General features: G+C 43.4%; 1 protein-coding gene across 1 annotated transcript; it reads right to left on the bottom strand.

The window, feature by feature from the left end:
- Positions 1–35: 35 nt before the first annotated feature.
- rbm25b (RNA binding motif protein 25b) lies at positions 36–16,987 on the bottom strand. The gene is made up of 18 exons (XM_062551427.1): positions 16,893–16,987; positions 14,981–15,106; positions 14,202–14,251; positions 13,307–13,477; positions 13,057–13,114; positions 12,538–12,698; positions 12,033–12,221; positions 11,334–11,417; positions 6,942–7,252; positions 6,276–6,396; positions 5,946–6,035; positions 5,552–5,625; positions 4,601–4,751; positions 3,192–3,690; positions 2,478–2,770; positions 1,160–1,258; positions 909–956; positions 36–713 (listed from the first exon to the last, which is right to left on the bottom strand). The coding sequence occupies exons 2-18, from the start codon at positions 15,084–15,086 to the stop codon at positions 621–623; spliced, it is 2,598 nt and encodes an 865-aa protein (XP_062407411.1). The 5' UTR covers positions 15,087–15,106; positions 16,893–16,987; the 3' UTR covers positions 36–620.
- Positions 16,988–17,616: the final 629 nt, after the last annotated feature.

Below are 17,616 nucleotides of genomic sequence, written 5' to 3'. Positions count from 1 at the left end.
TTAGCAAAAGGTATTACCAAGAATGTCTTGAAGACAAGGTTCTAAAAAAATTCTTTATTCAAAACATTTTCCATTAGTAGGTACAAAAACAAAAAAAGGACAACAATGTTCATATGCTTTTGCAAATCAAGATCATTTCAGCATGACTTCAAAGGCTGTAAGCTGGCAAAATGCCAAATCAAACATGGACAAGGACATCATAAAATGTACCACCTGGTCTTCAGTGTTAAAAAAAAAAAAAAAAAAAAATGAAATGAAATGAGCAGCTACGACTGGATGTGGAACAACAACAGTCCATAGGTTAACCTGCTCCGCATATCATAAACGTCATCTATTCAGCTTAAACAAACGCACATACAAACGGTGGTCCTCTATGAAAACTGATTTTTTAGGGTGGGATGGGGATAATAGAAGCAGTTGAGTTTGCTCAGTGGCAGCCTCATTAGACAAACCAAAAGACAACACCGCTGAGTTTGTAACACAAGCTTCCCTTTAAGGGTGAACTGTTCACATTTGTTGATTTCTCTGCGTTTAGATGACATTAAGACGAGGGATGTCTGGCTTGGGATCCGACAGAAGTCAATGGGCTTCAACTGATCTGTGCGTGTCAGTGCTTGCGTCTATTTCACCAGCCCGATCTTCTTGGCTTCAGTCTCGTAAATCAATAACCGCCACATTTTCACAACAAACACTTCAGCTTCTTCATCTAGCACCTGAGGTAGACAGATAGAGAAGCAGAGCACTTGAGAAATTTGTGAAGACAGAACATAAAAAGAAAAAATATGGCCACAATTTGTTTCTCTTCTAAACGGCCACATATTAAAAGGCAATTCAGAGAGAATGTTCCAAGCATCTGCATAAGTGTGAATGTCAGCATGCGCTGTTGGTTTTCATCTGGAAATACTCACCATGGCAACATCATCCAGGATGCCTTGCGGAGTGCTGTGGGCCATGACCTGTAAATAACAGAATGGGTGGGCGTCAAAAGGAGTTGGACAAGAAAACCAACTCAAGGAACTACACAAGAGACATCTGATCTAACAAAAACAGCCTAGCTCTATTCAGTGTTAATGTACACACACACACACACACACACACACACACAAATTTACTGCGTTTGATTTGTGGTTGAAGTGTCATTTCAAACACAGCGGCATACCTTTGAGCACACAAAGTCCACAAGCGTAGCCTCCTCTTCGCCAATGTACTCGATGATTTTCTTGTTGATCCATGGCCGAATGCGCCTCTCCATCAAAGACTGGGAAAGAAATAGCATGCATTTTAAATGACTGCTCATATTCAGAATACAGTAATTTCCTGCATATAAGCCACTTTGTGTATAAGCCACAGGACAGTGTTTTATGCAAATGAAAAGAAACAAAGCCATATTAACACCATATTAACTGCCCCCCTGTATTAACCTCATAGCTGAAGAAATTTAGCAAAATCAATGTATAAGCCGCGGCTAATAGTCGGGAAATTACGGTATTTAAATGCCCCCCATAGCCATCAGTCTGAGAAATTGACTTGTACATTACTCATCAACAAAGGAATTCTGGGTGGCAAAGATCCCTGTACTGAGTGATGAATGGGACTGCAAGAGTGAAAACGCTACAAAGTAGCTCTGTGGCTGACTCACTGCCACAGTCTTCTTTTCTATTTGTTAATTGCTGTAACAAATCAGACCGTAAAGGTTTCTAGCTTTAGAGCTGCAAAGAAACACATTTTACTTCCTAGGACTTAAGAGGTTTCTTTTATAGGGCATCTGTTCTTGAGTAAACCTGAAATTTATATTATAATTTTTTGAGATGTAATCAAAAATCAAAAATAGTTACAATGCGTTCATGCAGGTTTTTTTTTTCTCAGTGAAAACATCATTCCACGTCACTCCATGGGTGCCTCTCATTTGTCTTTTATACGTCCACCCTTCCTCCTCGGGCCTCGATCCTCACTGATCTACATAAAGAATGATGGGGCGGCAACAATGGGATAGTCTATCCAGTGTTAGTTATAGATCAGTGGGAACGCTCCTTGAGGACCGAGGAGAGTGTTTGAGAGCCACCCCATGTGGGAATAAGAGGTGGGGAAACTGGGGGAAAGATTTTTCTAATCGAGTTGCCCAGTTGGGGGCTCGTCGTCACTTTTGCAGTCACGCTGTAGTTCGATTGTAGTACTTGTGGAGTTTCATGTCCAAAAATGTTCATGTAAACTCGGGAATTTGCAGCTTTTGTCACCTGAAAGCTGCATTTCCTTGCTTCAAAAGCGTCTTACACCATAGCTTTAAGCGAATAGTGGCATGAATGGACCATTAGACAGGCATCCAAACTGGTCTGGGGTAAAAAAGGTGAGAAGAGTGCGCTAACACTCAGCAGATCTGCACTAATCATGCACGTTACCCGTTTTTGGATTCAAAACGGCCAATTTCGCCAAAAGGCAAGGAGTTTGCATGCCTGATTGGAGGAAAAGCAAGAACTCACCGTGTCGACGATGGACCAGTCGAGCTCGTAGTTGAAGAGTTCGGGCTTGCCCGTGGGGATCTTCTCGATCAGACTCTTGATGTGCTTGCGCTTCTCCTCGGTGTTGGCGCCCTTGCCCCCGCCCAGCCCCAGGCCGTCCAGGCCCTGGCTTTTGTCGTCGTCGTAGTCGAGCGGCACCAGCTTCCTCTTCTTGGGGCCCTCGTCGGCCTCCTCGTCGTCGAAGCGGTTGAAGACGCTGTCCTGGAGCTTCTTGCGCTTGACCACGTTAGGCTGACTGGGGCTGCCTGTGGCACCTGAGAGAGGGAGAGAGAGAGGGAGAGGGAGAGGAAGAAAGAGAGAGGGAGAGAGGAAGGCGAGGGGGTTGAATTATAAGTAACAGGGTAGAGAGAGAGGACAAGAACACCTTCATGCAGAGCTTAAAGCAAGAACCATTTCTGTGCCTGAACTAATCAGAAACGTACGAGTCTGTTGTACTTATCTATACTCAACTCTTTAACAGCCAGCCCTACACCTGGATTCAGGCACAGTGCCTGTGAACTTTAAGCCCTGTTCATAATTCCACGTCATTTTAACACTGCCTTGGGTTTTAAAGACTTTCAAAATGTCAAACATTAGCAATAAAGGGCTTGTTCGCGGACACAAACATCAAAGTCAGATTAGTCAAATATGCGGTCGTCCTCCTTTAAGAAGCCCTCCGGTGACATGGCGAGGTACCTAGTTTGAGGCTGAGGCCGATCTTGGGCCGGTGCTCCTCCTGAGGGGGTCCCTCGGGCGGCGAGTTCTCGTGCGGGATGATGATGCCGCAGGGCGACTCGTCGCCGGGCGAGTTGGGCGTGGCGCCCCCGCTGGCCGAGGACAGGGACGGCGCGGCCGTGATGGGCCGCAGCGTGGGCTTCAGGCAGGGCTTGGCCTCCTCGCCGTCGTCGTCGTCCAGCTCCTCGCCCTCCTCCACGTCGTCGTCGTCGGACATGGGCACGGGGAGGTCACCGCCCCCTCTGTGGCGCTCGTGCCGCTCGTGGCGATCTCGTTCCCCTCGTTCCCCCCGTTCCCGCTCACGATCCCGTTCGCGGTCTCGCTCCCGGTCTCGTTCGCGGTCTCGTTCCCGTTCGCGGTCCCGTTCACGCTCGCGTTCCCGTTCGCGCTCCCGTGGTGGCGGCTCCTCGACCTCAAGTTTGGGTGGTGGCTGACGCAGACGCTCTGCCTCCTCCTCCATCTTATGAATTATGATAAAACACAAACAAAAACAGACAAACGTGATTAAAACACCTTTACTCTACATAAAAACATTCTATAAACGTTTCTAAAACGTACTTGTGTTGTATAAATGACATTTGTGCATTTGCATCCAAACAAACGAGACATAGGAAACAAAAATACAGGTCCTACACCTACTCCCAGAGATACAAATGCTTATTTCCACAGAATCACACAGACAGGGACACCTAGAGATCATTAAAAAAAATATATGACTGACGGATTGATTGATTGATTGATTGACTGATTGATTGATTGATTAATTAATTCATTCACGCATTCATTCATTAATTCCAATTTCGTTCATTAATTAATTCATTAATTAATTCATATTTCATTCAAACTAACATTTTTACTGACAAGCATGCGTATTTTACAAAAATGACTGAATATATACTAAACAGCTACTCATCACACGTACACAGAGAGAGGAAATACAGGAAATAGAACAGAATTTAATAAATAGTCAACCAAAGAGAGCCACATTATCAGACCAACACATCTACAGTGGCACACAGGCTGACACAGATGCAGAATCAAGGAAGATCAGGAATAATGCAAGACGGATATCATGTAATGCATCCATAATTAGAGCAAAATCAAAAAGACAGCACTCATGCACAGACAATCAAGCGAAGGCAAGTGTCACAGAATCAAACTGCAGTATGAGAATGAGTGACTGAAACAGAGCCGTGTTTTGAGGCCATGCATGCAGCCCATAGACCTTGTGATAATTATACAATCTCGCATCAGGAGAGCCATGCACACAGGCTGCTGCTTAAATCATCCAGCCGCATGAAAAAAAATATGCCCTCTCCATCTTTCCCACACACACACACGAACACAGCCATGCTCGCTCGTTGGCTCACCCTGCGCAGTTCGGCGTCGGGGTCTGGATGGCCCTCTGCCAGCAGTCTCTGTCGGATCTCCTCCAGCTCCTCCTTCTCCTTCTTCCTGTCTCGCTCGTCCAATTCCACCTCCTTCTCGCGGTCGCGCAGACGCTTCTGCAGCGCACTGCCCCTGTAGGACGCAAGCGGAATTGCGCTGTTTTTTAAAGGACGGTTCGTTCTGGGGCGCCACACTGCTGCAGTGTACTGCCCCTGGAGGATAAGACAGGATACAGCACCAAACTACAAAAGGGTGCTGAAGCTGAGGCATTGGTGATGCGCTGCCCCTAGTGGTCAGAAATACAATAACACTATCTACAGTGGGTCCTCACTACTGAGCTAAAATGCACCCTAGTGGTAAAGACGGACTCCAAATGGCTTCCTGTGGTGCTTTGGGGGGGAAAAAATCTTCCAATGTAATGAAAGATTTCTGCCTCACACATTCTCACTAGTATCACACCAGTAAAAATTCAACTCATCTATTCATCTCTTTTTCAGCATTTTTCCCCCAACCAGGCAGTGTCTCAAAATCTGATTCCTATTCTGAGCACACACATAGTGAATGTATTAATATGGCACTCATATGGTATTAATATGGTATTCATACACAATGCGGCTAATACACAGGAAATTACTGTACGTTCAGTTGAGCATTGAGCATTCTTTCAAAGCAGCTTACAAAAATCAGGAATAATATTCAAGCTACAACAGAGGAGACCTTTGGTAGCAATTAATACTACATTTATTACCATTTCATATTACAATTAATTACTTGATAATTGATACTATATCAAGCAATACTATTACCACATTAGTCAATCAATACAATATCAGTTTAACTCGACTTACTGATGCCTGATAAAAGCCTTATAGGCTTGCACTCCTAAGCGTGATGTTTATGTCTGGGAAAGAGACAACCCTGTGTCGGCTTACCTGAAGTACTTGGGGTCATCTCTCTCATCATCATAGTCCTCTAGGAATTCCTTCAACCGCTTGCCTTCTTTAGCCTGTAACACACATTCAATTCAGGTGAGGAAACAATGAAGACCTGCATAACCAGTATTGGAATCGCGATATTTAGCCATGATATTATATTGAAGTTGCGATTCTGGTATTGTGACATTTTGGCCTCAACAACATTTTATCTGATGAGGATACGCAGAGTCAGCACCATGGTTTCGCTTCACAGAAGCCTGAACAACAACAGAATCTCATGAAGCGTCTTACTGAACTGAAATTCTTTACATATCCATACCCTGCGCGTGGTTTACTGACAGCACAGTTTCCTGTTCCTGTTTGAAGCTGTGATTGGCGGGGACCGACTCACCATTTCTCTGCGGCGTTCCTCCTCCCTCTCCACCTCCTTGGCGTGATCGCGGGCCTTCTTCCGCTCCCTGATTTCCCAGTTCTTCAGCCGCTGTGAGGACAGAGGGGGTGGACAGGTCAGACAGGTGTACCAGGAACAAGGCATTCACAGAGCACTAATTCAATGGATGTGAATGTACATGTGTGTGAATGCATGTGTATATGTGTGACTCTTAAGTACTGGTCTGTGTCTGTGTCTGTGTCTGTGTCTGTGTCTGTGTCTGTGTCTGTGTCTGTGTCTGTGTCTGTGTCTGTGTCTGTGCGTAAGTAGAGGTAATTTTTGGGTGGCTACCTCCTGATAGGCGGCCTCCTTCTCCCTGAGCTTCCTCTCCAGCTTGCGGCGCTCGTACGCCTCCTCCTCATCCTCCTTGGGGTCTCGTTTCTTCTCCCGGTCGCGGTCGCGGCTCTGTTCTCTGGAAGAGCAAAACAAACAGAAGAAAACGTGAGACCTTCCCATCGCAAAGCTGCGAGATTCCCCGTAAGCATCCTGTACCCTCTCATGTCCTGCTCATGGGCTTTGGTATTCTGATATAGCTTCTGACCAGTGCTGTTTTGGCCTTGAATTCATTAGCAAAAAAGGCTGCTGGTGACACACGCCAGCATTTGTAGCTTGTATCACTTCGGTCAGTTTTCAACAACATAGAAATCCCCAACCCACCCTCCTCAAATTTTTTTTTTCTCCTTTTTTTTCTTTTGAGGAGAGTGGGTTGGTTGGTTAAATGAGAACAGTTTAAACGGTCAATCCAAAAGGACCCGAAGTAGGGATTTATATACTACAGAAGGATTAATAGTGAAGCATACCGAAGGGTTGCCTTCCACAGAGCTGTGATTCTTTTGAACAATAAATCCCACAAACATACTCTCAGCACACTGGGCTGCCATCTTGGAGTAAATCTAAAAGAAGCACGAGAGTTCACGAGACGTGCAGGTCGTCTTTTCCTCTCGGGCCCACACTCACCTGGACCGACTGCGGTCGAGGCTCCGGTCGCGACTCCTCTCCTTGTCCCAGTCGCGTTCCCGCTCGCGCTCGCGCTCCCGGTCGCGGTCTCTGTCGCGGTCGCGCTCTTTGTCTCGGTCGCGCTCCCTCTCTCGCTCCCGGTCCCGCTCGCGTTCTCTCGCCGTCTCGCGCTCCCTCTCCCGCTCGCGCTCCCGCTCCTTCTCGCGCTCCCACCGCTCGCGTTCCCGCTCCCGCTCCTTCTCCCGTTCCCTCCGATCGCGCTCCAGCTCCTGCCGCTCCTTCTCCCGTTTGCCTTTCTCCTCCTCGAGTTTCTGGGGAGAGAAGGACCAGGGCTTAGCAAGGGCTCTCAGAAGAGGGCAGTGAAGGGGGTGCACAAAGACATTGGTGCAAAATCACAGGGATGCAGGGGAGGGAAGTGGTTTCCAGACTTGGGGCTTCTACGTGATGACGGATATTTATCATCAGTTTTAAGACTACAAGCCTAAAAAAAGATGAGCTTCTACAGAAAATTATCTTCAGTGCAGAATATATTTAACTCATGATATGAAGTACATGTTTACTGTGCACAAGGTTTAAGGGGAACATTTTAGCATTTGAACTCCTGCCTCAATACCAACTTACTGAACTGAAATACTGAACTAAATAACTGAACCAACTGATATTGTTTTTTCGTGGGTTTTTTTTTTTGGTGCACAATCCATACAAGATCTTTCACATGCACTGTCTCCAATGGAATTCTACAGATGCCCCACTGGCTTCACTCTACTATTCTGGAAACCACTTCCATGACCTATGATCCATATATCAGACAGGTCAAGCATTCAAACTTCTGGTAAAGACGCTGCAATCTCAAAGATAACTTCATTTTTTTTCCACAAAGCCAAAATAGGAAAAAAAGAACTAAATAAATCAATTAAAAACAAAAAAAAAACAGAAAACAAAACAAACAAGGAAAAAAAACCTGTCATTACAGTAGCAAGAGCGTCAATCCGTGTGAAACTAGTTGTTGGTGACTTACAGATGTTGAACTACGGCTTTCTGTGCCTCGCTGTGTAGCCCTATAAGCCTACGAGTTAGGCCTGGGAGGAAAAGCAGGTCAAACGGTTCACAGAGAATAATAAATACGGAGCTTTTTTGAAGGTGGTGTGATGCTTTTGGTGCTGCTTTTATTTGGTGTTCAAAGGAAAAGCAAAAAAAAGTCAAGACATCCTAAAATCAAACCTAAAAGCTTATGGCATATCATCAGTTCATTTCAACAACATTACAAAACCGGCAATGCAAATAACAGCACAATTCATTATTTTTTGGGGAGACCATGGGGAGGGAATGAGAAGAAAAGGACAGCATATAAATGAAATGGTAGAGACTGTCTTACCCCACTGTTGTCTTCTGAGTTCCGTCCAAGCGACTGAGTCTCTCAGTAGAGAATGAGTGTGTGGACTTTCAGCCTGTACCACTCTCACTGTTACGCACAATCTCTCTGCCTCAAAGGCCCATATTGAAGTCCCTCTGGTCACTGTCTGGACCATGTGATTTTAACACTGTGTGACAGGGACTCAGTCTGACTTTAAAAAGTGCGGGTAGATAAATGCTTCCTTGACAAATTACCGATGCTTGTGAAAATGTCTTTGCAACTGAAGACAAGTACTTTCACAGTTTTTGTTGTCAAAATGTCCTCTCTTTTCTTGCTAAACGTGAAGTGCATAACTTTGGGAGTGATACAGCTGGAAGACGTTGGGGTGACAGAAAGTAACAGCACGAAAAGAGAAAGTGGAGAAAGCGTACGCTGATACAGAAAAGGTTTTGAGGAAATGATGCGTGTATGCAGCTGAACTTGAACTAGACATTGGCTAAAGTGACTGTTGGTTAATTTATTTCTACGCTAGAAGGACTTTTATTTTAAGACTTACCTCTCTGGTTGACAAGGGACTGTCTAAGAGTAAAAAGATAAGGGCTTCTGACACGACCACTCCAATCCTCTATAATGTTTATGGAACAAACATACCACGGACGTAGAATTAAAAATAACCTTTGTGTCACATCTGATTTCAAATGGATCTCTTGCTTAGCCCATTCCAAACTACTTGTATTGGCTAGAGTAAACAACCACTTGAAAGATAAGAGGCTTTGCTGGTTATTTTTACTGCACAAATTGCAATAAACAAGGTGGGATCTCCACCAAAGGCTAATAATTGTTCTTCATTGAGCCATGCGACAACGTTTCACTACGTTTTATGAAAACTGGGTTGGTACTTTTTGCATACTCCTGCTGACAGACAAACAGACAATCTGCACTGAAAACAGTGTCTTAGTTGGCGGAGGCAAGATCATTACATGTGCAAGCCAACATAACTTTACAGAGTCCACTGTGCAGGTTTCTCTTGAGGCCATATTTACTGCGGATCTCTATGTTTACAAACGGCTCTAGTAACACAAGAACACTCCTACACACAACAGCTCCTCTATCACGAGTATTGCACTGTTGTTAGCTCAAAAAGGTATGGATTGTTAGGACTGAGGGGGAATGTCATAGACATTCTTAACGTCACATTTGTTTAATCACAGAGTGTCAACAAACACGTCGCCAAATTTGTCTAAAAATTATAGTTCTCTGAATATTAATGCTTCATACATCTACATTTTAGGATCTGTAAAGATCTGAGAGATACTGTAGCCTTTCCGATCATAAAGAACCTCAGTTTTCCTATTAGCCTCATGTGCCGCAGACTGCTTCATTCCCATATGGGAACCATAAAGATGCAATGGATCACCTCCTCTGGCATCGCAAACAAACTAATAACCTTCTTCTGCCGCAGCCCTCCGAGAGCTACATTATCATTACATTTTGAAACAGGGTTTTACTGCAGTTTACCATTTGAAAAGGGGAGCAAGTTGACATCTCCTGCGGCTATTAGTCATTATAAGGACCTAGAGAAAATGTGCATTTAAATGGCACCTACAACTTAATTCCTCTCATTGTGAAACCTGAGGGGGGGAAAAAAACATTGTCTCCACTGTGCACGTCAGTGCTAAACGTCCTCGAGCGCCATAGCCTGCCTATGACTACAAGCATTTGATGATGGACACTCAAGTGAAATCAATCTCATCACTTCCAGTAAAAGAGGAAGGAGATGATTTAAGAGTGCAAGTGCAAAACTGAGACAGAGAGGAGCGAGTATGGAAATATGGACGACGCGGCTATGCATCCATGTGTATGTAAATGCATACGCAGATAAGCATGTATACATGGGTCGAATGAGATTGAGAGAGGTAAGTGGAGAGGGTGAAAGTGTACCCACACAGACACACACATATATATACACACACACACGCAGGCTGTCTCTCACCTGGCTAGTCTTCAGGTCTTCAACGTGCTGTGGGTGGGGGGCGCCCCCTGCTTTTTTAAATGCGGACCATTTTGGCCCAAATCATTGTTGGGTTACCATGACTCTCTCAGTGTCATCAATATACACCACTTTTACATCAACATCGTCAACACAGTGGAGGACTCGCCCAGGTTCACAGACCTCCCCCTCCGGCACCAGGAACAAAGGATGGGTTACAAGCATCCTGGAAGCTCCCTTTTAAGCAGGTCTTAAAAGCAGGTGCCAGCTTGAGAGCATGGGCACTTCGGAACATTCTAGAGATCGGGAAAACCATCTGGGGGATCTCATAACCGGGAGCAGTTGTCACACTCTGCCCAGCTGATGTTCAGTTCGCCTGTTCTTAGAACTTAGAACTTAGAATGAAAGCGGAGAGTGGTTCTCCCGCTGTACCCCAATGACTAAGTTGACCTGGAGGGCTGGCTCAGTTGCCCCCGAGCAAGTCCTCAAGGAGGGGACGCCCAGTCAATGTAGAGAAGAAAAGGAGGCTCATACTTACATCCTATCCTTGCAACTTTTTCCAAAGCTCTGAGATTCATCTTGCTTTAGTCACCATATGATCTCTATCATAATGGTGGGGTTCAATCAATAGATTAGCTTCCAGGGAAGGTTACATTTACGTCCATGCATTTGTTTTGTTTTTTTTTGGCTTTTTTTTCTGTCTGTGTGCATGTGGATGTGTGAGTGTGTGTATGATTTTGGGTGTCTTCTATAACTAGATGATGCCGATTCCATTTCTATTGAGCTCTAATTATGTATTTATTTTTTGCTTCTTCTGTCCAATCAGTACAACTAAATGGCAGATTTAACCTTTATTTAGTTTCATTTAATCTTGTAAAGGTCGTGGAATAGCATATTCACGGCAAGCACTAATGTGAATGCAGTTTGGTAGTCTAGTCCAAGATAATATGGTAGTCAGTTTGGGGCTATTTTGCTTATGACGACAATCTAATGTAGTGCACAACGACTTTTTAAAATGCAGCACAGAATGGCTGGTAGAGACGGTTACCTTGTGTGTGTCGCGGAATTTGTTGATCTCCCTGGAAATCAGGTCTCTCTTATCTTCCTCGATGTCAATGGTATTGATGTCCTCCTGATGATAAGACAAGAGTGGCAGTATTAATTTCCAATCATTTGAATACCACACCAGTATCTATTTTCAATTTAGTCACATACAGTGCAGTCCCATACAGACTTATTAATTACACATTTTAACAGATAGGACACAAGCAGCCAGATTAACTCATCCCTGTTGTAGAAATGGAATCGGTTTGACTGACTGTTTGAATGAACAGAATCAAATCAGTCATGGACTAACAAACTAAACACTGGACTTGTTGGGAAACACAATTAAGAGCGTAGAAAAACACCTAAACTTCACTGTTCAGCTTGTTATCCTGCATATAGTCTAAAACAGCGGTTCTCAAACTGTGGTACGGGTACCACTGGTGGTACGTGGACTCAGTTGTGGTACTCTGGGAGTCTCAAAGATGTTTTATTTCATGAAGACAATATAATCACTTCAAATCATATAAAAATATATATAATGAAAACAGTTACATTTAAACTAGTTTTTATCGTTCTTTGAAATGCTGGTCATAATGGTGGAGAGTCAATTGATCTCGGAGGTGGTGTTCATTGTGACAAGTTTGAAAAGCAAAGGTCTAAAAAAAACAAAGATGGCCTCTGACCAACAACGGTCACTTACTTCTTCCTTCTTCTCTTTCTTTTTCTTGCGCCGAAGAGACTCTTCATCTTGTGACGGGGCATTGAGGTCTTTGGCATACTCCCGAATGAGGCCATCGATGGCTACCTTGACGATCTGATCCCTTCGCTTGGTTTCCTCGTCCAGTACCTCCTCTTCATCGTCTCCTCCTGCGTCACCAATCTTGGCCGTCTGCAGGCATCATTCATTTCATTCAAACCATTTCATGATACCTACTGTACAACTAGACACTTCATTACAAGAAGGTTTGAAGACGAGCCACAGAGCTCAAATCTACAAATCCATAGCTTGATTGTAGCCAGTGAGTGTTGGTGTGTCTAATATAAATAAGTGGCACTGGTAAGCTATGAACATGAATTATGTTGATTTAAAAACTGTACAGGTGTGCGAAAGAAAATCCCAAATAAATATAATGATTTTTTTTTTTTAAAAAAAGATTGAAGCCAGTGAGAGCCAAAAGTGGTTTCAGTCGATTTATGCTACTCACCCCATTGGTGCTCTTCTTCTTGGCCTTAAAATCGTCCAGCTGAGCTTTGGTCTTGGCGTCCACCTTAACTAGCAACTTCTTGTCTCCGATCTGCAGGTCGTGCAGGAGTCGTAGGGCCCGGAGTGTGGACTCCGGCTCCTTATACTCACAGAAGCCAAAAGCTGAGACGGTGCAAAAATAGAAAAGTCAGCCATTTTGCCAATTGCTGTCGTTATTATTATACAGCTGCAAATGTATTTTATTGTAGTTTGCGTTTAGCATGTGACTGAAATCAACCATTTTATTCGTTGCTTTTTGCATGTATGCGTGTGACATGTATGCTACTGTTTGTAGACATGCTAGTTTGATGCAATGTAACATGAAGTTAATTCAACACTCCTTGCAATTCTTCTGCTCCTTCTGTGATGGTTGTTATGATACAAGGAGCAGTGGGAATGATTGAAGAATGGCAGCTTTCAAATCTGATATGTGTCTGCTCAATGGAAACTGACGAGGTCTCTTCTCGCTTGCTGCTCTTACCTTGAAGTTTCCCAGAGGCTCCTTGTACCCGTTTCCAGCTGAGGACCAGGCCACATTTCTGGAGGAGAGAGGGAAAGCAGATGATATTGATATATCTGATATTTAGCAGATGTTTCGATCCAAAGCGACACAGACTCACAGCGGCGGAAATCGAACCCGGGTGAGCCGAATGTCCGCCAGTCACGTTACCGCTGCTCCACCATGCCGGCATTTATTTCAAAGGACTAAAATAACTGATTGCGTGACTCACTGAGAGGAGCTGTCTGATGAGCATATCGGAGGCCCTCTCCGAGATGTTTCCCACGAACACAGTGGTGGTGGGGCCGTTCATCTCCTCTGGCTCTTTCGGGCGTGGCAAGGGCAGGTCTTTCTTGGGAACAGGAGGCTTGCTGACCACTGACACCGAGGTGGGCACCAGTACCTGTTTAGTAAGTACGTTTTTATTTGTATAGCGCATTCTAGAGCAATGGCCACTTCAAAGTGCTTTACACAGACGTATAGACAAAGACAACGGCAACATAAACACTCAATATTAAGTCCATGGGCACTGGCCAATAATGATTCTCATGGTATGAAAAACACCCAAAATAGTGCTCCTGAACGGCTAATAGTTGGGAAGTTACGGTAGAGTTCTAGCATCTCTGGGACATTGCATGACTCGGCAGTTTTCTTGTTCCCTTTTCAAGTTCCAGCACACATTGCAAACCATCCCATGTCACACGGTAAACGTAGACTGGGTGAACCTGGACAAACCTGTTAGCAAAATCGAAATTGCTCTACAGGTCTGTCTGGAAAGAATCCCACTGACATGTTTCTGAATAACCAAAAAATCTTGAGTAAGTCATGAGAGGGGAAGTTCAATGTCAATGGGATCCTTTCCAGACGAACCTGCAGAGCATATTCAAATTTGCTAACAGGTTAGTCTGGGTTCACCAACTCAATTAACCAAAAAATAAATATACAAATGGTTTGCTAAACATTAAACTGAGTATAAATGTTCCAGTCGGTCCTGTGATGAACATATGCACTGTATTACACAGACTAATGTTAAACAACGATCAAAAAATCAGCTCCACTATTTACTTTGAATTATTGCTTGGGAAAACCCCAAAATAAGTCATTCTCTTCAGTGGTGGGAAACTTACCGTAGGGGCTTGTGTCATGATGCCCATGTGCACTGGTATCATTGGGGTCACTGCAAGACAAGATCATGACGGAAGGTCAAAACAATCAGTCAAGTGTCAAACCGATTTGTTGTTTGTTGTGAACATTCCATTCTAACAGTAATTGCATTGTTGCGTTCGTCAAACTCACGTCCAGTTCCACGGTATGATTGCGGAGCACCACCTCGTCACACTGTTTATGATTGTTAGCAAACGTTCGCCAAAAACTCAAGGCTAACGGAATACTGTTTGCGAGCGTTCGCAAACGTTTGCCTATATTCGTGAACTTGAACGCACCTCTAATCTACCTTATTTAACCTTATCTGCAGGTTGGAACACTAATGGAACACTAATGTCTGAAATTAGTAGTAGACACACTGACCAATGCAATGCATCGTGCATGGAACAGAGAACTCTACACATAGAATACTGTGGTATCACATTGGAATGTTTAGTTTAGTTTATTTAAGCACAAATTGAAATATCTGTGCAAGGTGGGAACGAAGCCTAGAAGGCGTGTACAGAGTTCCACGCCTAATGGCAATAATCTATAATATAGCAATTGCCCCGACCCCCCATTCATTGATATATTCTATTCACTTCAAATAGATGCCAACTTACTGCTTGAAATTGACACTTGACAAACCATATTTATTTTACTGTATGCCAAAAAGCATCTAAATGTGTGAAAGGTGTGATGGTGGGCGCTGGACAACAGAAAGACTCACAAAGGTGCAAAACCTCTCTTATTCAAGCCTTACCAGGGGGCACAGCTGTAGGGAACCCTGCAAACTGTGGCGGTGGGATGCCAGGCGGCAAAGGGGGAATGCCGATCTGGGGCCGATTGAGGTGTGGGGGGAAGGACATGTTGGAAGGAAGGTCCACACCTGACAGACAAATAGAGGACAGCACATAAGCCAACAGGTCAACACACAAACATTCAAATTCTTTCACACAAACATACGGGCATTTGTGGTCGTTTGAGGGTGTTTTGGGGAGGAAACCAGGTACGCCAAGCTGTAACTATGGAGGTGCAAACAAACGCCGCAATGCCATTGACATCACATAGTAAGGGTTATAAAAGTATTTTTTCGTGTTTAGTTGAATAATGAAAGCACAGTTTCTATAGCTATCCATGTGTGTTCACTTCTAGCTTCTTGGCTATTCATTTGGTAACTATACCGGGCTATTGACGATTTTCGATCACTCCTACTATGTATCGCTATTGTCTAGCCAAAGTAAAGTGCTTGTTTCTTATGGTCAAATCTCCCAAAATCTGATATTGTTTGCACCTCAAGTAAATTTGTGTGAAAGAATACTCTTCTCTTCTTCATTCCCACATCAAAATCATGTCTCCCGATTTCACTTATTGTTCTCCTGTAAATACACTGTGGCATTTTCTTTCTTCTCTTACTCTTGTGTGGAAGGCGCTATATAAATGAATTCTGACTTATTGATTGATTGAATATTATCACAGCCTTGTATCAACAGATGAAAGCAAGACAAACATGTCTGCTGAGCTAAGTCTAAATGATAATCATAAATGTAAGCAATTTAGATCTGAAGAAAATGTGTATTAACCTTAAGATCTGTCAGGTGTACTTCTAAGGTAAACAAACAAGTTCCAGTTACCTGATATTTCTGTCAAAGAGTAGCCTACATGGTCATGCCGATATATTATTAGGACAACAGTGTTTGAAAAAACATGAGTATTTACACAATTGTCTCAATCTTAGAGCAGATTTACATCGATATCATACAAGAGGATAAACAATAAAACAACTCTGTCAACTCGTCAAATTCATTTCGCTGTGGGGAAGGTTGTGGCCTAAACGATGTGCTCCGATGTCAACATTTGACTTTGTGATAATGAATCTCGAATCATTGGCTTAAAAAAAAACCCCAATTAACCTCCAAAGTAACTGAGACCAAAACTAGGTTTTCTAAATACCACATGCTGTTAACATACCGTGAGTAACGTTAGCACAAGTTTCTGATCATTTTATTAGTTTTAAAACTAGCATTTAAGTTAATAGCTCAGGTCAGACTTATGCACACAAAAGCTAACGCATGGATTCCGATAACCAATCTTCACAATTTGATAACTTTTTAACGTATATGTATTATCATCTAAATTGCGCTCATACCTTATAAATACATAAGGTTTACGGAGTGCAACTTATGCCGCCACTCGCAGGACACTTTGCTTGGACACACATGCCCCATTAACTAGCTATCGCTAGCTAGTTCCCAAAGCCCTAAGGACACATGCTTTGCTAAACTAGCTAGCTATCAATACCGAATTAGCCAGCATGCTACATGGGTTATTTAACAGGGTGTAACTAGTTATCTAGATCATTAATGTATGAAAATTAACCACCTGACGAGTGTTGCTCTACCTTAGAACAGTAGAATTTGCTTTCGGTCATCAGAAGAAATAAAGTTATTTCATCTCGACCACTCAAAAAGTAGCTAGCATAGCTAATGGGCTTATTAGCTCTGACGTTTCCTGGTTGTTCTCTGTTAGCTTTACAGCTAGCTCCCACCTGATAGCTAACGTTTGAGACATATTGGTTGTGTATTAAACCTGGTTTTGCGATGTAAGCAGTTACTCGGTGATTGCACACTGGCATCTTAAACAACAACAAAGACATAGAAGAAATGAAAACTCACCCAGACCAGAAGAAAATATATTTTTGTCACAGTTATTACGAAATTGCGTTACCGGATATTGCAAGCTTGACTCTAGCAGGACATTTGTCACGTGACCAGCGCATTGCATTGTGGGATAGCACAATAAAATGTCTGCATTCCATTCAACCATAGAGCACTTTGCTGATTCAAACGCACACATACTTCAAAGTCGTTCTGTACTTGACCGAAGTCATTTTCATTTATGGGGCTGATAGAGCAATTGTAGGTAAAAACTGTGAATGCAAATGTGACAGCGGCCGTTCTATATGGGCAGAATTTGAAGAGTGAGCATCAATAGTGTTTAATTGCTAATTATTTCACTTGAAAGTTAGTATGTTTCCGTACATCCCACTGTAACATAGTTAACATTCATTGAGGTAGGCCTGCCGTTAACAGAACACACCAAAACAGTGATCAACGCGTCCACTTATCTTTCTAGAGCTCATACTACAATGTAGATAATATGTGTCAATTTCCTGACTCTCCCCTGCATCTCAGTCATAGGCCTAAAAGTAAGTCAGTCCGAAAATTATGCACTTCTTGGGCACATGTTGGTTTGCGCTTGGGAAATGTTTTAAGAGGCAAATTGCAATGTTTTAAGAGTTACCATGGCAATCAACGCTCGCGCTGAGATCCTGCTGTAACTTTTACCGGCAAAGCATCTGTTGCCGCGAAAACTGCATTTGACAGACAAGTGGCGTCA

Source organism: Sardina pilchardus, chromosome 12, assembly GCF_963854185.1.
Source record: "Sardina pilchardus chromosome 12, fSarPil1.1, whole genome shotgun sequence".
Lineage (NCBI taxonomy): Eukaryota > Metazoa > Chordata > Actinopteri > Clupeiformes > Clupeidae > Sardina > Sardina pilchardus.
This window is presented reverse-complemented; position numbering and strand designations above follow the sequence as displayed.

Excerpts from the sequence above, each read along its gene's own strand:
- rbm25b (XM_062551427.1), bottom strand. The coding sequence starts at position 15,086 with ATGTCCTTCCCCCCACACCTCAATCGGCCCCAGATCGGCATTCCCCCT. Across the intron at positions 13,115-13,306 it reads TCATCAGACAGCTCCTCTCA|AAATGTGGCCTGGTCCTCAG; the intron begins GTGAGTCACGCA and ends TCTCTCCTCCAG. Across the intron at positions 12,699-13,056 it reads AGCCTCTGGGAAACTTCAAG|CTTTTGGCTTCTGTGAGTAT; the intron begins GTAAGAGCAGCA and ends GCACCGTCTCAG.